At 41.5% G+C, this 24,102-nt stretch overlaps 1 protein-coding gene across 1 annotated transcript in view; it reads right to left on the bottom strand.

Annotated features, from left to right (window-relative positions):
• Positions 1-21,705, bottom strand: part of LOC117461277 (eukaryotic translation initiation factor 3 subunit H) — an 83,088-nt gene extending 61,383 nt beyond the window's left edge. Inside the window, exons 1-2 of the mRNA XM_034103096.2 lie at positions 21,553-21,705; positions 3,597-3,753 (exon numbers count right to left, since the gene is read on the bottom strand). Of these exons, the coding sequence (XP_033958987.1) occupies positions 3,597-3,753; positions 21,553-21,654 (259 nt within the window). The 5' untranslated portion in view covers positions 21,655-21,705. The remainder of the gene's footprint in view (positions 1-3,596; positions 3,754-21,552) is intronic.
• Between the last annotated feature and the right edge of the window lie 2,397 nt (positions 21,706-24,102).

The raw sequence follows: 24,102 nt of genomic DNA, 5'->3' as shown, positions 1-24,102 counted from the left end.
CATCTCTCTATACATTTTGTAAATGATACAAGGACAAAGTATGCAAGGACATGGGAAATAGGGGGACTGGGGTTCAGCCAAGGTTTTATCTGAGGCAGATTCCACTGTGCGCAGTCCATTACTCTCTTTCTCTATCTTTTTCTCACTCAGATTGGTCACATTTGCTGCCACTGACTGTCCTGCAGGAATAGCTCCACACTGTCACCTGTTGATGAAAAGGCGGCATAGCGCACACACACAGTCACGTGCTAGCTCTCAAATACACTTGAACAAAAAAGCGCAAAACCATGTTTCCTTTAAAATATATATAGTAGGAGTCATTCTGATCTAAGGGGCCAGGCAATGAGTCAGAACACACACACACACACACACACACACACACACACCTTTTGATGCCGATAGATGCATGCCATGCTCCCCACAATGCAGTTCGGCGAAGTTTAAAAATCTTCTACGTCACCCCATTCAAATGAATGGGCGAAGCGTTGAAAGCATTTTTCGATGCCTGTAGTGTAGACGGGCTGTTAAGGTACGTCCACACAGCAGCGGAAAAAAATCTTGGAGGTGGGCGTATCTGAAGCTTGGGGATTTTTTGCGAGCAACGCGACCAACAACCAATCACATGAATCTCCCGCCCCCGACATACAAAGCAATAGCAATGTTAAAACGAAGTAAACTGGATATAAACTCCCCAAACAGGCGAAAACCTACCAGTTTCACCCACTGTCTCTGCCACCTCCCTCCATGCCTGGTTCCTCCGGTTTGTATCCCGGTAAGTAAATAGGAACTGGTCGTAAAGAACCGGGTGATTTGCTACCGCAATAACTAATTTCTCCTCCATTTTTAGGAATATAGAAAATGAACTCCCAGCTTGCACGAGGTTTGATTGGCTAGCACTTGTACTGTCAGATTTGCACAAACAGGATTTGATTGGCTGACGCTTCCACCTCAGCTCCAAAAGTTGAAAATTGCTCAACTTTTGAATCCTGAAAATCCTGGAAATCTTCGCTTTGCTTCCCACAATGTAGTTCGGCGAAAAGTGAGGCAACGTGACCCTATTCAAAGTGAATGGGCAGAAGCATTGGAAGATTTTTTAACGCTGCTGTGTGGACGGGCCTTTATTCCGGTGTGAACGTGATCTGTACTTAGTTCATGAGAACCAAAAAGTTCTGATTAACCTTTGTGGGAAAAGTACTGCGGTGTGAACCCGCCTCTTGTTTGACAAAATAATTGAAAGCCATTTTACTTGCTAAAAAACAAACGCATTTGGTGTCGAAAATACTGCATTAAGGCCAATGAAACTGGCCCTTATTCCGATAGAAAAATGTATCTGCATATGAGAGTCAACATATTGACATAGGATGGTTACACACCATCATTCATAAGAGAACGGATTTGGAACTGTAAAAAAAATGAGTAAGTTCACCGACGTGAACACTGTTCCGTCTGCTGTCCCAACATCGGAACAGCAGAAACACTGGCAATTAGAGAGGAAGAGCGAGAGAAGGGAAGGAAAGAGATGGCAAGAGAGGGAGTGGGATAGAGAAGACAGGAAGAAAGAAAGCGAGTGAGATCTGGCTGGTCAGCTGTGTGCGTGGGTTGGATTCTGTGAGGTACATTTATTTCTCAAAGTAAATCTTCTTCCATGGCTGTTATTCAGTAGATAAAATCATGTGTAGCATTAACCCTTTTTTCTGCAAACACACTGAGCGGAGACGGCTTACAGAGTAGTCTACATGTCTTCTCTGTGCTGTACCGTTTATCTAAATCATTCTAACGACAAACAGCAGGCACAACATGAATGACTCCGTGCACGTTTCCATCTTGAACTTGGTTCCCTAGTGACAGATATACATGAAGTCTGTCGCCTTTTTCAAACTGGATCAAAAGCCGGTTCAGAGGAATTCTGTTATTGTTCTGTGAATGTTGGCGCTGTTCACTGATGCACTTGTTAGAGAGTGACAGATACAAAATATAGCGCGTCAAAAGTTAACAACCAAACACACCATGACACTCACCAGCACAGACACACAGTGTGAGCCGTTACTGACACTAATGACCTTAAGACACTAATAGCATATTTTGCAGAATTCTTGACGTTTGCTTGTTAGCAGCAGAGGCCTGATGGAGCAGGATTTTCCCCCTTTCTTCTGTCTTTCGCATCTTCTCACCTTCCCATCTTTCAGGCTTGTAGCAGATTTTGTTGCGCTAACAAGGCGCGAGCAACAACAAGGCTTGATATGAGAAAGGCTGAGGTCAGAGGACAGGGCATCCTTTGCTATGAAAGCTGACGGGAGGCGGGTGGGGGGGAGAATAGCGTTTGTGTGTGGATAAAGACTAAATCAAATCCTGTGCACGTTAATACCACCCACCTGTAAGCAAAACAATGCAGCCCTTCCATCCCCGCACCACTGCCCTCACACATCAACCCTGGACCTGACAGTGTAGGACACCCAGCGCCTAGTTAAAAGTCAGCATCGTCCTTAACGTCGTGCAGAGGGACTCCTTAAGCACACCAACATTCAGGGAGTTGTTAATATGATCCTGACGTCAATAGAAAGTTATTACTTTAAGCTTTCCGTTAATTCAATTGGCTCAGAATGGTAAACCCCAGGGGTTTGACACAAAATGTACTTTTCAGCTCACCCATCAAGGAATAATAAAACCAACAAAAGAGTTTCCTCAACCAAAATAAAAATGTCTCAATCTTTTGTGGTTTTATTATTTGTGAACAAACTAAGACTAAAGCCTTTATGTCACTGAAGCATTCTGATATCATCTCCTAAAAATGTACCAGCCATTCCAACACTGGATCCCATCGCTTCATCTTCTAAGGACATGTTTTACTGTCTGCCGGCACTTTTTCCTTTGAAACTAGGTTGTGATGTTTGTTTGTGTGTGTATTTACATTACATTGCATTGCATTTAGCTGACGCTTTTATCCAAAGCGATTTACAATAAGTACATTCCACCAGGATCAGGTTTCATAGAGCCAAGTATTTCAAGTGCTACTCAACTGGCTATAGATAAGCCAGTCCTTTATTAGTATATAAGTGCTCTGTTAGCAGTTCTTTGTTAGTAATTCTATCGCTCGAGGTGGAGTTGAAAGAGATGAGTTTTCAGTCTGGAAGGTGTGTAAGCTATCTGCTGTCCTGATGTGAATGGGGAGCTCATTCCACCATTTTGGAGCCAGGATAGCAAACCCATGTGTTTTTGCTGATGGGAACTTGGGTCCCCCTCACAGCGAGGGTGCAGCGAGTCGTTTGGCTGATGCAGAGCGTAGAGCACGCGCTGGGGTGCACAGTTTAACCATGTCCTGGATGTAGGAAGGGCCAGATCCATTCGCAGCATGGTACGCAAGTACCAGTGTCTTGAAGTGAATTCTAGCAGTTACCGGAAGCCAATGAAGGGAGCGGAGGAGCGGCGTGGTGTGGGAAAATGTAGGAAGGTTGAAGACCAGACGAGCCGCTGCATTCTGAATGAGCTGCAGAGGTCGGATGTATGCGTGCGTGTGTGTGCGCGCGTGCGTGTGCATTTTTCCAGCTGCAAGAGAGGATCAATAGAATAAACAAAGAGGGTACACTGCTCTTGTTTACCTTCATCAAAGTCGGCATCATCCTCGGTGTGCTGGGGGAAGGGGAAGCAGTTGGTGATCTCCAGCCGGTCCTCCACCACCAGGCCCAGCAGGACGCCCTGCACCACCTCGCTGCCCTGGCCCTCTTCCTGGTAGTGCTTGATAATCTTCAGCACCACCTGCGACAACAGAAAGAGCAATGTCACTGAAGTATCAAACTACCGTAACATAATGAAGAGAAGAGGAAAGGTGAAACAGTTTCAGAAAAAAAATGTCATATCATAAACCGGGGCAAATGTATTTATTGTGCAGAGCTTGGCTTGATATTGTGTCTTATCTTCTTTTGATTTATGTCATCTATTTCAATTGCGCCTGAGCTCGTCATGTTGATTTGTGCTCATTAGTTTCTGTTTTGGTTAGTTTGTATGAGATATTTTTTTCATACGCCTTGCTGCAGACTTTCTTGTTCCTTTCTCTGTTCTTTTCCACATTATATTTGATCACAGTACATTCAAGTATTTAATTAATACCAATGGGAAAAAAGAAACAAATTGCCTTTACTTCCCAGTACACATTACCACTATTTTCCTGTACAGAAATGTATTGTAAAATAATTATATTGATTAAGAACATGGTTCAAAATATATAGTTAATTATTTTGTTATCACACCTATGCATTTAATGACTTTAATCAACACATTACTAACAGTGTCTTCAGGTCATTGTAAATACTATCACAACATAGTGAAGTCCAAGATAATAAAATATGAACAGTTCACAATATTACTAGTCATTTCACTACTCTAATATGTGCATTGGGAGACGCCATGTTTATTACAGTACAGACGATGCATTCTTTATGGTATCACAAACATGTAAAGAGTTTGATCTAGGCAAATATTTGGCACAAAGAAAAAGTGAGGGTTTTAAAAGAGGAACTAGATATGCAAGGGGATACATTAATACTGCTCCATTGGAAACAATTCGATTTTTCTATTGTTAGAGTGCTTGTGTTTAGCCTGTGTGCAGCCTTTATCTGTGCTAATGCTTTCATGGTTCAGCACACCCATCACCACCTCCACTCTGGAAACCTATAATAAAGCAACTCCTACTCCACATCTTTGAAATTAAAAACAATTAAAAAAACATTGCCAGCATAGTGTTCAATAGAATTGCAGCTGCTTGTCAGAGAAAGAGAGAAAACAAATCCAGATAGAAAAAGATTTCATTTATTAAATTCAGCATTCTTGAATGGTCTTTAAAACTGTTCTGACTTGTGTTTAAAATGTATGTAACGATTTTCTGCTGGGACGGGAAGAGCAGAAGCTTCTTTAGCCGTAATACTGGTTTCTTAAGGCCAATACTGTTGCTTTTTGGAAGTTTAAAGAATCAAATAACAATACATAGTTGTATTCTCTAACAAACAAAAATATACTTGAGGTTGACCACGTTTTTAACCAACCTGAAATCCGGTTTGATACAATTCCTTGTAACGTATTGGCCCACATGTGCACAAATTCAAGTATACTATTCTATTAACCAATGTATCGTCCTGGTCAATTTATGGGTATATCTTGAGAAGCTACTTAGCCCAGCTTGCTAACTTCCAAATTGGAGTAGAGTCCAACTTTCATACAACAACAGGGCCTCCTTATGTACAGATGTAGCGCTTCATTTCAGACGCCTACCCGTGCGGGTCCGTGATCGGCCACTGCTGAAAAGGAGTACTGGATTTTAATTTATTGTATCGGCTTCATATCGCAATATATTCCCGAAGTCTGAAATGCAAAAATTTCCCACATTAGGGCAATTCACCCTACATTTAATCATTCAAACAAAATCATATTTCGTTTCTTTTTAACGAAATAAATGTGGTTTAATCCACATCATTTACTGTGTTAATTGTTTACTGTAGTATTGTGCACATTACTTTTCGCTGCTTGTTGCACCTGGTTAGAAGCTAAACTGCATTTTGTTGTCTCAGTACCTGCAATATGTGCAATAACAATAAAGTTGAATCTAATCTTGAGCAGGAACAAATGTATTTAGGCTACTTAGTACATATCTGAGATAAACGATTAAACACATTTGTGCATTCTTTAAACCGAGTCAAGCCGAGTCCGGAGGTGGCGGCACATTAAAGTGTGCACCCGATTGTTTAACTTGAAGGTGCCTGATGACATTTAATCATTCAAACAAAATCATATTTCGTTTATTTTTAACGAAATAAATGTGGTTTAATCCACATAATTTAGGCCTACTGTGTTAATTGTTTACTGTAGTATTGTTTAACTTGAAGGTGCCCGATGCAGAGTCCTGCACGGGTCTGATTTTCAAGACCCGCTCCCGCCCCGCGAAGTGCAATACCGAACCCGCCCCGCTACCCGCACATATTGCCAATTAGTTCCGCAACCCGACCCGTCGGCACAAGATCTGCCACCCAAGGACACCGTACAATCTAAAAAAAATAATAAATAAATAAATAAATAAAATAAAAGCTAAGAGGCAACAGAACAAGATAAAAACACAAACAGGAAATCATGGAGGAGACAGTCAAGAGGACACAAATGAAACATATAATGGGGAGCACTACAGTGTGTAAGCAGATTTGAACAGGTGGGTTTTTAATTGGGATTTGAATAAGGTGATTGTGTCTGACTGTCGGATGTGCGGGGGGAGGGAGTTCCAGAGTCTGGGAGCAGTGCAGCTAAAAGCCCGAGCACCCATGGTGACGAGGCGTGGGGTGGGGACGGTCAGCAGACCAGCAGAGGAGTAGGGCTGTGCAATTTAATCGATCTTGCGATATATATCGATATTTATTTTTCCGAGAAAGTATCGATATTTCAGCCGCGGGTATCGATACATTAAGTCTGATAACTGTGTTCGTTATACTCGCGTCCAGGAGAGAAGCTTTAAAAAGGAGACTAATTGAGTCTCTGAGAATGTTCAAATGTATACTTTAATTAATAAAAAGCGCGGTAATGTTACAAGCAGAAGATGGTTCAGTCAGAAAAACAGCTGTGTTCTGGCTCTCGTGAGCGAAGGGAAGAGAGCGAGCTCCAACTTTCCAGCTGTTAAATATCCTCTGCTGAATCCTCCCTGTGGGCCGGTTGGCGCTGCTGGGGATCGGCCCTGCACGTCTCCAATGTTCGTTGATGCGCATTACAGAGGATTCAGACATTGCACATTAAATATATAACTAAACACGCCTTTTCTCCTCCTTATCTCTTTCATGACTTTTCATTTAATACATTTTAAACGCTGTAATCAATACTCCAAAAATACCTCACGGCTGGTATCATTTCCGGTAGTTCCGAATGTTGTCTCATGCTACCCACGTCTGTAAACAAACGTATTCAAATAAACTGTACCTTCATTTAATATTCAGCAATAATAATATCTCGACGTCTATAGTTGTAGTGTTGAAATCAGTAGGTTTCGGTGTGCAACACTCCGTGTCATATCGCTACTAAATTCACCTCTATAGGAAATTGTATATTAGCCACATGCTAAATGCTAACCGGAGATGAAGGATTTTCAGAATAAAAGCTCAACAACTAGTTGTGCACAACAACTTCTGGTTTTTCAGTATAAAACAACATTTAAACTGACGGTATGTTTATGGTACTTTATGCCATCAAAACATTTTAATTTCTAACAAGTCCCATTCAAATCCCCCGTGTTCCGCCACCTACTGCACCTTTTAATTCTCCATTGTGATGATGCACTTTACAGCTACAGTTTGCACTGTTTCAATAAATGAAACTAATTTTCTCACCACATCTTTTGATTCATTTTGTCTAGCATTTGCAAGCTGGAGACTCTCTGTCAGAGCCATATATTGTATAATTGATGCTTTCAGTTTTCAGTTGAATTAATTCAATCCAAGTCACTGGAACACTCACAAGATGTCACCAAAATCACACTGTCCCTTTAAAATCTTTCAGAAAATGATATAAGTGTATCGAATTATATCGAATCGTATCGAATCGTATCGTTGGCTGAATATCGTGATATATATCGTATCGTTGGCTGAATATCGTGTATCGTATCGTATCGTATCGTGAGATTAGTGTATCGCCACAGCCCTACAGAGGAGGAGCGGAGGGAGCGAGAGGGGGTGTACTCCTGAAGAAGGTCAGCCAGATAGGGGGGGGGGGGCCAGGTTATGTAGGGCTTTGTATTTGTCTCAAAAAGCGTGGGATGTTGGTTATTCTAGGATGACACCAAAAGCCTCCCAGACGTTGGATTTCGCTCTTGAGGAAGTGTTATTGAAAATGCTGTATTCTTCATTTCAAACCTTTATTTATACAGATAAAATCCCATTGAGATCATTGATCTCTTTTCCAAGGGAGACCTGCTCAAGTAGTTCCACATGAAACATAAATCATACAGCATCATTTACAAAATTATCCACATAAACAGGTACCAATAGCTTCCGATTGAGTAGCATCCAACCGAGCTTTAAAAACATTTAGTGGCACCAGATTGTTCAGTTTCCATTTAATTTGCAGACTCTTCCAAGACAGAGGAGCTGCGCATCTAAAAGCTGTCTTCCCTAAGACAGTCCTAGCAGTTGGCACATTTAATAAAACCACAGCATTCGATCTCAGGCAGTAGCCACTTACAATTCTCCGTGAGATCAGGGAGCAGATATAAGATGGAAGTTTCCCTAACATGGCTTTAGTTTCCCTAACATGGCTTTTCTACACTAGAGAGCTTCACCTCAGCCATTTCGAATGTGGCGCGCACAGCAGCAGATTGATGCGCTGCAGAGGTTATGATTATGCGCGGTCCCGCGGGGGAGAAGTCTGAGGATTTAAACATTAAACTAAATTATTATTATAATATATTTATTATGCAATAGCCGCGTCCCGACCCGCATCATCTTGGTTTTACCCAGAACCGAACCCGGAAAAAAGCGTTTGAAAAAATACCACCCGCGAATCACCTTTTTTGCGGGTCAACCGATGCAGGACTCTGGCCTGATGTGAACATTTCCAGAAGAACTCTAGCTTGAATGTCCTTTGTATGTATACAGTAGGCCTACAGTACAGCCCAACCATGTACACCTTCCTTTTTTCCCTTCCAAAGTTTGAATTGGATAAAGGTAATGGTTATCGATGGTGCTTTTATAGCCTATTGTATAATAACTGTGATTTATATTGCTTTTCAAATGCATATATGGCCACCCATTTACACGGCTCTTCCCGTCAAGAATATGAATAGAACTTAGTTAGATCACTTTACATTTCTGCAAATTAATTTTTAATCACACGTCTCCCCACGTCTCCCCGTCCCGAAAATGATAAATAAAATAAAAAGGAGGAAACAATTTTCAAGTTCAGTTTTCAACGTTTTATTTAAAATAACTGACATAACAGACACCATACTGTAGGCCTATCTGCTGCGGAAACCAGGACGAGCTATTTCGGGATCTGTTTTTCGGGGGCTCCTCAGTCTCTCATTTACCCGGCACCTGATCTTATGCCACTGGTCAATGTTCAGATTTGGGAACCAATTGGAAACATAGGTCTTAATCTAATCAACCTCTTGACGGGAAAAAAGGAAGGTGTAAATGGTTGAATGATGAATAAACAGTGAGGAGGGGTACAGTATAAATACACTAGATAGACACAGCAGCCCAGCCTGTGAGCAGTATGAACACCAATGAGCGCTCAGCTGGAGATACCAGCGAGTCGAGAGAGAATGATATCTGTATTTTCTCTTTTGGTTTGATTAGAACACATCCTGGGGATTTGTGTTTACAAACATTGACCAGACCGTTCACCAGCCCCCACCCCCCATGTTGCCTATGCTGTCCTGTGTTGCGAACACTTTGTTTAAAACGAATTGGCCATCGGAATGTGTGGAGGAAGGGTCACATTCCACAGCTCTTCCCCCCCCCCATATTGATGTTTTTTCATTATAGTAGCTTGTGAAAACCATACAGTAACAAATAAGTGATTAAATGCTACAAGACAATGGTACTTGCGTACCATGCTGCGAATGGATCTGGCCCTTCCTACATCCAGGACATGGTTAAACCGTACACCCCAGCACGTGCACTCCGCATCAACCAAACGGCTCGCTGCACCCTCGCTGCGAAGGGGACCCAAGTTCCCATCAGCAAAAACACGTGGATTTGCTATCCTGGCTCCAAAATGGTGGAATGAGCTCCCCATTGACATCAGGACAGCAGATAGCTTACACACCTTCCGGCGCAGACTGAAAACTCATCTCTTTCGACTCCACTTCGAGCGATAGAACTATTAACAAAGCACTTATATACTAATAAAGGGCTGGCTTATCTAAAGCCAGTTGAGTAGCACTTGAAATGTTTTTCCTCTATGAAGCCTGATGTACTTATATGATTCTGTTTTCTCTCCGAGGTGTGGTTAAACTTTACCCGTCTCCAGGTGGACAATGCTCGTTGCCAAAAGTGCAATAAGAGTTTAGCATGTAAGGGCGGTAACACGAGCAATTTGTCTAAACATCTTGCAAAAGTGCTCCACATTCAGACGGAGGAATGCACCGGGTTCCACTGCCTTTCTAGTAGCTCTGTAGCCCCTCCACGAGTAACGTTTCCACGTCAGGTATTATGTATGCTAGCACTAGCAGCAACACACGGAGTTAACTCAATTATACAAACATGGGTTAGTGATTAGAGGTAACTGAGTTATTTATTTTGTTAACGTTTCAGCTATTATGTTTACAGTTCTGTCATCACATTATTTAATACGATTTGTTAAAACATTGTTGTTTCTTTTGATGTGAAATTAATTTAAATAAAAAGCAATGTTAATTTTGTTCAAAATGTGTTTAGTTAATGTCATAATATATGTATTTTTGAATCAAGTATTCATCTTTATTGTCTTCGTTGTTAGATTCCACATGCCTAAAACAACCTCAAGCTAAATCTAAAAGTTGATGGCTAAATAAGAGAGTTTGAGAAATTGTGCAAGGCATAATAGTCCGAATAGTCGATTAATCGTTTCATTAATCGATAGATTAATCGATTATGAAATTAATCGTTTGTTGCAGCCCTATTCTACAACACCCAGTTGTCTTTTTGTGAATGAAGCGCCATCTCATGGTTAAATCCTGTAATTGAACAAATGGGGAAATTGGGCAACGCCCTCTAGCAATTTGGCAACACCCCCAGCCACTGGCATCCGCTGGGCTTTTGACTGGGACACACCCATGTGAGTCTGATCTGGAGTGCTACATCTGTAGTATGCTGTATAGGACAGACCTCCTAAATCACTATAGTTCCAATGCATTTTGTTAAATACGGTCACAGGCTACTGAGATATGATGTGCTCCTGTCAGTAGCCCGTCAGGATTGACAGTGTCTCCTAGCAACACCGGCCCCAGATGTCAGTCAACCGCCCACTGAGGCCTGAAGCCTAGAGACTGTGTCCACTAATATGTCAAAAAAGCTTTTATCTCCTTGAAAAGTGGGAAATTACGCACAATGGTTGTATATTTAAATCATGATCTACACTCCCTAAATTTGTTTTAATTGCATGATAAATCTTAGGCTTCTCTGGTTACTAAGCTCTTGTATAAAACCAGGAAACCACCCAAAAGCCCTTGTTAAGTGGACATTCTGGGACAGGTATCTATCACTGGCTGGATTTGGTTGCAGGTTGAGTTGTTTCCACCACCTGCAGTCCTCAACACCTGTTCATCTCTGATTGCATACAAAAGGCCAGTTAGTATTCAACTCAGCCAAGCAATTTACACTGGAGAGAGAAGAGGTGGCACACGAAAAATAAGAACCTGCATCTGATGGAATCTTGAAAAGAATGCTACCCTCGTACAGTGGGAGGGTATATTTGGACTTTTAGTCTGATAAACCCACATGGCCCTGCCGCATCCGGACAGGGTGTCATGCATCATCGTACGCTTTTAATATTTAATGCCAGATAAATAAGGGCCAATAGGACAAGCATCCACATGATTGAAGAGTTGGTTTAAGCACTAATGCTGCATCACCTATACCAAGGACAGCAGGGAAAGCCTATGGCTTAGTTCTACACACTCGCACAGAAAAACACACACATACGCCTACCAATCATGAGAAACATCAACCAGCAAAAAAGAGCCACGGCAAAGAGTGGAGAATAAGGCAAAGCGTCTAAATGAACAGGAAGAGGACATGAAAGTGAAGTGTGGAGGGGGAGAGCATAAATCACGCTGATAACAGTGTGGGCAGGTCACAACCAGAGGCATTAATAACACACACGCATGCAGGCAGGAGCAGGGTGGTAGTTCTTGGGCCATGCTCACAACAAAACACACATCATCACCATGAGGGAGCCCTTACCCGTCTCACTAGCTATCGCACACACATATGAATCTGTCTTGGGAGATGATTTATTTCAATCGAGTGCTGGACCTGTCATGGAACAAGTAAAAGAGCTAGGGGAGGGAGAGGTGATACAGGGTGGAGTGGGTAGGAAAACAAATCTCATTCTCTGCCTGCCTGCTTGGCTTTTCTGACTGAGAGGGAAAAAAGGTCTGAACAATAGGCGCTGGGGGGATGGATGGGGGAGAGGGAGAGGGAGAAAATGTAAGAGTGAGATCTTGTTGGGGAAAGTGGTGGGCGAAAGTAGGGAGGAAATGCAGCCATGGAAATGTGACAGAGAAACCAGCAGGACAGGGAAATAAAGACCAAAAAGAGCAGGACGGGCCAGGTCATGGATGTATAAGGAGAACTGGATATAGCATTGGAGGCGGGGGCCATGTTCATTCCTATGAAAGTTGCTAAGTGGCACATTAAGCCAAAAAGGCCCAACTCTTAAGAACAAAAAAATATCTGATCTTCGCTGGATCTAGGGGAAAATCTCCACATCTATTGGGACCATAGAGTGTGTGCACTTGCATTGTCTTTTAGCCCCGCCTACCATCTGCTCTGTCATGGCTCAGTCAAATGAATGGAGAAGAAAAAATAACTTTAGAATCGGCATTTAGTGCATTTTATTTATTCTGTGTATGTGGTTGAATTATTAGCATATGGATATTGATTGATCGAGACCACCTTGCTACAGTGGGCGGGGAAACCACCAAACTGTGGGATGACGTTGCTTTTTTTACAACAGTAAGAAGAATCCATACCGTCACAACGAAAATACCTTAGAATCGGCAGCACTGGCTGCTTTTAGAAAGCCTCATACGACCCCTCAAACCTCCACCCCTTTGAGCATTGGCTCCTTATTCTGCCAGCAAATAGCTTTTCTAGTCTTCCTCCATCAGCGAGAGAGTGGATAGCACAGATACACAAAGCTTGAGCTATCTAACTCTTGGCAATCTGTTCATCACACACTTAAATAGTGTCCGTCTGGAAAAGGAGGGGGCGAGAGATGGACAATTGGCAAAAAACAACTCCAGGAAGGTCAAATAAATAAAAGTAAATGTGAGCAAGCTTGAAGAAAACTCCCAAATCTACAGAAAGGAGGGGACGTGAAGAGGCACCTGCCCTAGAAGAAAGGGAAGTAAGAAAGGGGGGGGGGGGGTTCACTGGATGTGTTGCGTTAGCTTCCTGGTGCCCAGTAAATGCCATCAGGTATTGTAAGCAAATCCTCGAGGAGCTTTTGATTTATGCAAGCCCACAAACATATAGACTAATTATCTCCTGCACCGCCTTTCATGATACCCTCTCACACACGACTTGCATACATTTTTATTGATCTAGCTCACCAGCAGCTAGCCCAGCGAGAACGAGTGGAGAGGGCCCAGGATTGATATGTGGACAGCGTGTTATAAATCAACAAGCTTAAAATTGAATTGTGCAAAATCAAATGCAGTCCAAATCCCCCATTGGCTTCCTTTAATTCTTATCATAAATCTTCTCTCTCACTCACACAAAAGGGCTCATATCCCCACCGCAACCGGGCTCAAGTTATGAGAAAGTACAGCAAGAAGGATGATCCGGTAATGAGTTTTTTTTTAGCGCCACAGATGTGCAGACAAACTCTACTCAATGTTGGCTGTGATATACCCGACTGAGAGAACACTAGCACTAGCTCATATTAGTGCGCCAAAATAATTTCTAATATTCGCAAACTAATTGCTCACACTGCAGAGACCTGCCTGTTTGATAAGCCAATTTGGACGTGTCGAGCCACGTTTTTCAAGACTACACAGTGACCCTGGCAATAACCAATGGGAGGTGTTATTGCAATGAAAATAAGTATATAATCTAGCACCTGCTCATAGATTCATATTATATTGGTAAGATGTACAACTCTGCTCCGCTCTTCATTAGCTGCTAACTCAATTTCATTTGTAGCAATAATTCTCAAATGTACCATTACAAAATGACACCTAGGTTGGATCATTTCACATAAGTATGCAATTCCAAATTGAGTGTTAACCAGTTTATAACATGAATGTTATTCTAGTGAGGATGTCATTATAATTCATAGGATATTAATGAAATAAACTATTTTTTGATTATTCATGGTCTGCATTAAGCATTCAGTATTCTTATTTTTGATTACCTCCGTTTATATTACTTTATATTAGTTCAGTGTTTCCCACAGAACTGAAATATACCTGTGGTTAGGGATGGGTATCGAGAACCGGTACTATGTCAGTACCGGTACCCGATTGGACGGTATCGGTATACCGTTAAGCCGCTGGACAAACGGTGCTGCTATCGGTATATGAATTATACTACTTCCTTAGTTTAAACACTTCTGGTTGGTTGGGAACCCTCATCCCGTGTGACGTATCCGGTTTGAGTACCACTCTGATTGGCCACTGTGAATGCCACTCGTCATCTCTCCTAACAGCGCTCTTATTATTGTGAGACTCCCGGGGAAGACGCAACATCTTGCAAGAAACACGGTCTCAAGGCTTCTTAACATTTAACAACCTATTAATGATGCATACCCACTTAACGGGAAGAAACTCAGCTAACAGACTATATTAACCATTTTACCTACACGGAACAGAAGTCCAACACCAAGACTCTAAATCAACACTTAGCGAAACAAACGACATATCACATAAAAGCTGAGATTCCACAGATTCCATTGGTATAAGTCTCATCACTGTACAACCAATACTCACTGAACTATCAGCCAGGAAAGAGCAAGCAAACAACTTTACTTTACGTAGCCATGATGATAATTATGACTTACCTTTGCTGTTTTGTGATCAAAAGTTGTGTTCAAGGCAGGGCTCGAGCTTAAGGGCGTCCCGTTGTCCCGGGGCCGAGGAGGATACAAAAAAAGTTGGGACGAATTTGGGACGAGAGTTAAAATAAAAATACCCTGCTAACTCTCTACGAACGGCGATGAAAATGAAACTGACTGCACGTTTTGTGTAGCACAGTTATTAAAACGTCCTTGTCAACATAAACGCACACACAAAACATTTAGCAACCCACGAAATACACACACAGTACGTATACCGACGCAAATTCCTGGCCCGCGAATAATGAGAACTCTCCATCGCATTCAGTCCTTAGCAATATGCTGCGCCTCTCCCCATGTAGGGATGGGCACCGAGCCCCGGTATTAAACGGGCCCCGGGCCGAAATTATTAAAGACCGTGGTACCGCTATGCTCCGACGTTATGGAACTGGAGACATTTAAAAAATATACGTCTTATGTATTACTGCTACATAAACATTATATCTTCAGGACAGTGTGTTGGATTTTTTGTTAATTGGATGGGACTTGATTGGATTCAATATTAGAGTAACTTTCTCGTTTGTGTGGTTTTTTTTAAATTAATTACTAATATTTTAAATTCGGGAAGGTCCACATGTATTTCGGGACTGTTCCAGGAGGATGGTGAAAAAAGTTATTCGAGAGCCCTGGTTCAAGGGCATAAAAACGGTTAATCCAATGTCTCTGTGTAACTTTAAAATGATTACTGATAATTAGGGATGCACGATATTGGTTTTTTGAAACCGATGCCGATAACTTCCTGCTTCTCAAGACCGATAACAATATATATATATATATATATATATATTAAATGTACCTGTAGTTTTTGCACACCTGGTGGTAATAAAAAGACTAGTAGTGAGCAAATGACATGAGCATTACTACTACGAACAAAACAAAGCCAAGAACAGTTTTGACTGTTCAAAGTGACCATATTTATTTTCCCAAATAAAGTTATTGCCTTTTTCAAAAGCCTCGTCGATAGGTAAAAGCCCCGGTGCCTTTGCAGCTGGCTTTGGATTCGCCGCTAGTTTAGCAGCGCATTAGCAAGCGCCCCTCATCCCAATCCACCCACACCGCAGTATTTTTTTCTTTTTTTTTACCCAAAAAATATATTGTATATTATCGGGGCTATTAATACTGTTATCGGGTTGACCTCATAATTCCTAATATCGGACCGATAATTATCGTGCACCACTAATTATAATGGTTAGCCGACCGGAGAGGTGCGCACGCAGCATCTCGTTTTTAACTGACCAATGGTCGTGTTTACATGGATGTATGAACTTCCCAAATTACCTCCCCCCTTCCAGAGACAGGGGCCGTTTCTCAATCTCGAGGATTCTGGCTTCCAAGCCAATATTTCAAGGATGCTACGTCATCGAGTGCCGCCGAAGGACTGTTCCAATCTCCAGCATACTTGGAATTCCACCGAGGCCGCGTCCTTGGTTTGGGGGAAATTTCGAGGCTGGACATTGGTAGACTTCGTGTCCTTAAAATCCCCACAATGCTTTGCGCTAGGACCAATTTCAAAAACCCTTACGGAGAATTGCTGAACCGACGCAGCACACATTGAAATGTAAGTATGTAGCGGCGTAGAACATGTGTTGGTAAATATGTTACTTTGTTACATTTGTTTGTTATCACTAAAAATGTGTTCCGTGAAAGTAAAGCAAGTTCATAATTAGATAGACATCGTAAGGTATTTATTTTCGGTACAGTTTATGTTGAAATCGTTAGAGTGGCACACTTGTTAGCCTGTACCATTCTTCTTCGTTTTCCGAAGCCGTGGCTTGGAAGCATACTTGCTTCGTTTCTGAAGGAAGTGACTTGGAAGTACGCGACTACCAAGCCAGCATCCTCGCGATTGAGAAACACCCACACTGTCAAACACACTCATACACGCTTGGTATGACATTGAAAAAGTTACATTAAATATTAAATAAAAATACATTTCAATAAAATTACTGTTGTTTAATCTTCACATCTTGTAATCATGTCTCACCAAATTATTGAAAAGTATCGATAAGTGTAGTGTAGTGGAGCTCGCTCGCGAACTGTTCGTCGGAGCCTCGCAGCGGGGTTACTGCAGAGCGCATAAAGCAGACCCTTCACGCGATAGCAGAGCCAGGGGTAGAGCGAGGGATCGTGGTACACTAGTTAATCGATCGCAGATCGCGTCGTGCTCGCAGACGGAAAAGAACAATTAAACCTAAATGGCCCGGCCCGCCCCAGTAAAGCCTATGTGTGGGAAACCCTGTAGTTTATACTGTTGGTTGAAGGGTCTACCATTTGCACGATGGCAGGAAATTGCTTTAAGATCTTGAGGGATTCAAAGAAAACAATTCTGCATGTTATCTGTAATCAGTGGAATAGTTTTTAACTTCATCTCACTGATAACAGTGTACCAGGTTATTGTTCCATCTTCCAACGACGTACCGCGTGTACCCGTTTCTGCAGTTCTACTTTATTAGGGATTTGCATAAGACCCATATGTCACTGCCATGAACATGACATCAACTATTGCATTTGTGTTATTGTGTTGGAGTAGCTTGACTGAACGACATTTATTGACAACAGTAAGGAATCCTAAGGATTAGTTCATGTAACAAGCGATATATCAGTCTTATCAAAACCCTTTCAAATAAAGTGTTACTAAGTCTATTACAGAAGATGGTGAGCTGGTATTGACTGTTTTAAACACTGACTGACAATATCAGAATGCAATATCGTTGGTGAAATTAGACTATATTAAAAATATACTTTTAAACAAATCTAAATCCAATATTTATGCATAATTATAATCCTTGCTATAATGCAATCTGTGAGTTTTAAAATATAAAAATTACCCCCAGTTGCCTTGACTCTGGAATATAGCTAATACAGGACAAAATGTTTTTTGTAAATTCAAGTTGTTTTAGCACCACTTTGTTGAACAACCTTAAGTGGCCATTGAAGGAACTGCAGTTGTTGGCACTGCATTAGGCTAATTCTGCAGAGGCAGGGTTTGCTGCTAGACTTAGGCTGCGGCCCCACGAGGACGAATTCGGTCGTTTGCGTTACTGTTTAGTGTCATATAGACCGTTCGGCCCCACGAGGATGACCGAATACGGCACTAAACGACTGAGGAAACGACAACGGGTCCCAAGGTGGATAGAAAGGCATACGCAGCTCTCTGGGGGGTCAAACGGCTCCGTGTGTGCGCCCTATACGGACATTTTCAGATCACTGATAGTGATTGCGCAATAGCCCCGCCTCTCCCCACCTCTTCTGCTCACCTCCGCTTACCCCGCGCCAGTGCTGAAGTGTTTTGCCACCAACAACAACAACAATGGCGGATCGCAGAGTTGCTATCGTGCTCCGGACGCTATTGACCATGCTACAGTTGTTTGTGCAACATCTACAGCAATAATGATGAGGCAATAGCCCCGCCTCTCCCCACCTCTGCTGCTCACCCCCGCGTCAAAGTAAACTGGACCCTGAATTCAGATTATTTATCTTTCTCTCGCGAGTGAAGTCTAATCTGACAGGACGGAGACACGCAGCTCTGCTCCCCTGCAGCTCCTCCCGCTGCAGCAAAACACACACTTCAAGTCAGATCATCACCCTTAGCTATTTTAATTACCTCTCAAACTCCCTAAACTAGTTATAAATATGTTTATTTTTACTGTCGGCCGGGTCACTGATTACTGGATGAGCTGCTGCATGAGACAGACACTGACGCTGTCTGAAGAGAGGGAGGAAAAAGAGAGGCTCCGTGTATTTTATCATTATATTATATAGAGTCGTTATTCATTTGTTTTAAAGCTCAATAAATAACAAAGAAGACCTTTGACCTTTGACCGGCACTATAATTGTGTCCGGAAGATTTCAACTTTAATACACGCTGACTGGCGAAAAACTCTGCCCGGTTCCCTCGGCCCCCACCGCGGAGAATAAACAGAAGGGCAACCATGACAACCATGCTTCTTCGCTGCTTTTGTGGAGGAAGTTACAGCGCCACGTACAGGCTCGGCATATGTACTGCAGCTTCTCCAGCGGTTGGAGCTAAACGGAGCGGTCTCGTGTGGGCAGACACTATCCAGATAATTATTGCATGTGGACGGAAGCCGTTTGCGATTGCGTTAATCCTATGCGTTTAGCCGTTTTCGTCCTGGTGGGGCCGCAGCCTTAAACTTAATCTGTTAATGGCTTTTTCCGTTGGCTTCTGCTTGACTGTGAAGTGGCCACAGGAAACATGAAAGCATACATTTTCAGTATTTTTCTCGTGAGGACAACATTTTGTAATGTCTTCAAGGGAGTAATTGAACAAGAAGGAAACGCAAGATCGTCAACTTTACCTTATAGTGCGGAGTAATGCCTAGCATGAAACCCTGTTGCAGCTGCAATGAAATCCGACTGACTTTTTTATAAAACAAAATGTGTTTGGCTGGAGACCTTCAGTTGCTCTTCTGTTGTATGTTGTGACAAAGTAGCTACTTAGAGTCAGTGTGTCTAATAAAGTGTCATAACTTACTTCAGTAGGCTTAGGTCTAAAAAAGAAGTACCTAGAAAACATAAACTTTAGATTCTGTCTACCAAAGCAGTGATGGTAGACAAACACGGCAGTGAGTAACTCTACTGAACAGATGGGGACATATGTACTCTGGGTAGTAACCTATCTCTTTTGTCCGTGTTTTACAGCCAATCTGTGTCATATTATGTAGTATGTGAACACCTCCCTGATGACCAGGGTCAGAGCAATAGTAAGGCCTCAACAGGGAAAAGGGACTGTTCTGGCAGTGATGAAAAAAAACTTTATTCTGACGTCCATCATACGTCAGAATAAATTATTAAAGACTTTTTTTAAACATACAGGCACATGTGTGATCTCAGTAGGTGTTTAATTGGAACCCTCTACCGTGCAGCACTCTACTCCTGTGGCAAAAGCAACCACTGAATCCTCTTCAAAGCAAGGAAACAAATTCTAACACACAGTGATGATGCTGTCTGTGGGCAACCCTCCAACTAAACCTCTGACAGACAGGTCATGACGCAACACAGCGGCAACTGCCTGCATATCAATGCATTTAGGTGAACCGCATTTCATAACTCTGCCTGAAATAGAGACCTTTTCTTAAACCGTCTGAATCCAAATGAGGCCACAAATGAAAACGGATAGCCACTGTGGTTAGTTCAAGTGTCGCGATAAAAAATGGTTGATAAGTCTGGGGAAATAAATTAGGAAAATCTCATTAGTGGTCTAAATAATACACATTGAGGTGACTATTTAGATTTGAAATTAGGGCCTTTGACTCTAGGGCAGCTTTAATGTGCAAGATAAAAGGAAGGAAGCAGCAGCTGGTAACTTTAGGCCCTGATACTGTGCTCAGGGAACACACGGTAAATGAGCTGCTTTGTGTCCAGTACGGTGTACGCCAGGAAGAGGGAGAACATCAGTGCATGGCTGTGAAGCAAGTTTGTCCTCTACCGTTTACACAGAGGTACTACAGAATAAAAATACTGCAATGTATAGTTTGTGGGAAGTTACATTTTAAAATGGGTCACAAAATTGTTAAACATCCATTAAGAGATTAATAAAAACAAAGAAGCAATAAATAATTTCAAAGTAAAACATGTCAGCTAAAAAAAAACAAGAAAATAGGTGCAGAAAATTACCATCAAATCACAATGTGTGTAGTAATAAGGCCACAATCTTCTATCCTGATAATCAATTAACATTGAATTACAATATATCTAAAAAATACTAAATGTATTATTGTATAATCCTGTGTAAATTGAACATAATAGTTCCACGTGATATTATGAAGAATAAATACATTATTCAGCTATGAATCGACTATGTTTACAGAGTTATCAAGACAATAGTTTGATCAGATTGTGCTTGTTGAGGTCAATTTAGACGATGTAATTGTGTATCGTGATATATCATTTTGTCCAAATATGTTTCCATATCATATTCAATTATCAAACAGCTGACCAACAACTGGAAGATGGGGAACATCAGACAGAAGTAGAAACAAAGTATTCAATAACCTTTCTGCTGAAAGCACCACATACTAGAGACCATGAACAAACATGGATGAGTTTCTTTGTGCTGTAGGGACAGATCAGAGGGGGCACAGACATGTCAGCTTGTTATTGGGGGGAGATTTGTTTAAATCAATGTACACAGTTGTTTTATTCATATGTTGTAGGTGCTAATAGAGGGGTTGTTTCATACGTGGGACCAATAAAGGAACCGTACATGTTTTTACAAATCAAGAACGATTTAAAAAGGCCATGGTAAATCAAACTCGTGCATCAAATAAGGTAGAAAAACCCTATGGCATTGGTATACTAAAATAATTATTAAGTATGGTTACAACAATTAAGTCACTGTATGTGTCTCATTAAGTCTAGAAAAGGAATGCTTCTTAATCTAAACAACACTTTTGAGGGAGGGAACACATTCAGGGAGGTCCTGGTTTGAAAATCAAACGCCTCCTTAGCTCCCCAAAAGCTAACGTTCACATACAATACTGTTAGCTTATTATTACCTTTTAGCCGGTTGGGAGGCTGTAAGAGGAATTATTATTTACGTAAGTCAGTAATGTAATGGTTTGAATAACGCAGTACGCATTAAGTATGAAACAGCTCAAGAGAGCACTGTACACGTTATCTGTCCGCCATGACGATGCTCACACTTTAGCTAGCATCCGGCCATCACTGGCAACACTTGGGAAGCGGTTTATCTGCCGTCCTTAACCAAAACTCAATACGCAGTTACACAGCACCATAGTTAACACTTACCAAACCCTCAATCTGGATCTGGTTGACAGGAGAGTCCAACGTGCCGGCTGGAATAGCCATAACGGCGGTAGAAGCTGTAGCAGATTCTTTACGTGAAGCCATATTGAAGCAGCAACACGCGGAAAAAGGGAGGAAATTGTTCGGGGACGGACGTTTCCGGTAAAGATGCGCTTGTGTTCCTGTCCGTATAGAAACAAAGGGGCTCTGCAGATTCCCCTTTGGTTGAAAATAGTAGCGCGCAAGAATTACATAGCTTGTACGTGGATAGGGAAATTATGTATTTTAGTATATTAAAGGTGGGGTAGGTACGTTTCAGAAACCGGCTCGAGATACACTTTTTGTTATATTCCATGGAATGCTCTTAACATCCCGATAGCAATGAATATCTTAAGTGCTTTGGCAAAAAATCCATAAAAAATGTCATCTATAGAAGCCGTAATACTGTAAAAAGTACAACCTACATGGCCTACCTGCCTGTCAGCCTTCCATCGGGGCACAAACTTATCTCGTGCCCTCATTGGTCATGTGCGCGTTCGTGTGTGTTGTGGCTCTGTAAGGAAGTGGCAGATTTTCTCCGGTTGTGTATTTTCAAATTCTAGCGATCTCGAGCCGGTTTCTCAAACTTACCTACCCCACCTTTAATTGGCCAATAGATGAGAGATATGATACATCTCGAACAATGCAATAACACCATATATACTTTACCCTGGGGGATAAATCAATTATTTCTGATGTAGCAGCGAATTAAGACCGTTTTTTAATCATACAAATGGAAACTTATCAAAACATTAATAACATTAATCAACGGTTGATCTGATCTATTCGACTGGAAGTCAGACGGGCTCGTGTTGTAACAGGATACATTTTAATAGCTACTGTGCGGTGCACACTTTTAAATATATATGAGACACATGTTTATATCAGTCTATGGTTTATATGCGTCTGTCCCAGGGGTGCCCAACCAGTCGAGATGTGTCTAAAAATAGAACAACAATATTCTGTTTTATCGTTAATGTCCTATAACATAATCTTCCTGTGCCAGAATAATGCACTTGAACGCATCAAAGCTTTGTGATTGGCCGGCGTGACCCCATGTGTCGGGGCGTGGCTGGTGGGCAGTGGGCACTATTTCGCTGACGTTGTCCGTGTCAACAGGAGTGACAGTCCGCACACACACACAAGACCGTAATTATGGCAGAAGCAAAAGAGCCCAAAATATATAATTTTCACTCCGAATGGGAGGATGATTATTTGTATCTATTCCAATTCAAAGTACATCTGTCTCATCTGCAATGCGAGCGTGGCTTTATCGAAGAAGGGTAATTTAGGAGCGGCATTTCAAAACAGTGCACAAACGCTACGAGACGAAATTCCCTCCTAATTCTGACCTACGCTCCCAAAAGGGGAGGGACCTGAAAGGACAGCTAAATGCACAGCAGTCCATAGCATCTTATCGTGTCAGTCACGTTCTTGCGAAACATATGAAGTCTTTCAAAGATGGCGAAGTTGTGAAAGAAGCATTCCTGGAGGCTGCCGACGCGCTTTTGGGGACAGTAAACAACAACAGTAGCATTTCAACAGGTTTTTGATATAATAAAAACTCAAGTTAGATACCGTTATTAATCAGCTGTGAGTTTTAGTTTGTTTGAACTTAGTCATTATAATTATTGTACAAAATGGTATAAGAATGCAAACTTAAATTGATTATAGTCTATCATCAATTCAGGTTAAGAAACTAGTGTTGCTTGCATCCTATTAAAGGCATTTATTTTTATACTCTACTAAAATGCAACAAAAAAGGGTTTGATTCTATTCATTTTGTCTTTTTTATTGCACTGTTGCAGCAGATTCCTGTGTAGCTTCAGATCTGAGTTTTATTAGTAAGCCTAATTTATACTTTTGAAGCAACACTATTTGTATATAATGGCAAAGAAAGGGTTCAGTGTCTTTTCTTTTTTCCCTGTGTCATGTGGCAGCACTGTTCAATATTTCTTGAAAACATTACCCACTGTAGTATGTGACGTGTGAATAAACTCCAACTCTGTATCAACAACACTGTTGTGTAACTTCAGTTAAATACTTGTATGTGTGTAGATTAGAAAGAGCCGAGGTAAGATAAAGGATCTGCAGTATTTTATGAGGTATTAATCGTACAAAGGTCAGTTTTATACAAGTAGAAGTGTGTATTTACCTGGTAGTAGGCTGTCAGTAATGGCTACGTCTCTCTATTTGGACTGGTAGATCTCGGCAGACTGGCAACTTTAAAAGTAGCTCTCTGTTCAAAAAAGGTTGGGCACCCCTGGGTAGCTTGGTCTTTTGGAGAGTATTCTGTATGTTATAGTGTGTATTCTTAGATACTCTGCTGAATATATGTATTTTCTACTGTAAATATGTATATATTGTATTTTATTAATTGCTGTATTTTATTTTTAAGAAAATTGTCGTTCTTGTACAACTGTCAAAAATGCTACTGTGACAAAACGATATCACAACTTGGGATAAATTAAGTATTTATCCATCCTGTTTCCGGTAGGTTTAGTACCACTGCAA

Source organism: Pseudochaenichthys georgianus, chromosome 16 (genome assembly GCF_902827115.2).
Source record: "Pseudochaenichthys georgianus chromosome 16, fPseGeo1.2, whole genome shotgun sequence".
NCBI classification, from domain to species: domain Eukaryota; kingdom Metazoa; phylum Chordata; class Actinopteri; order Perciformes; family Channichthyidae; genus Pseudochaenichthys; species Pseudochaenichthys georgianus.
The sequence above is the reverse complement of the archived record's forward strand: the minus strand, read 5'-3'. Positions and strand labels throughout refer to the sequence as shown.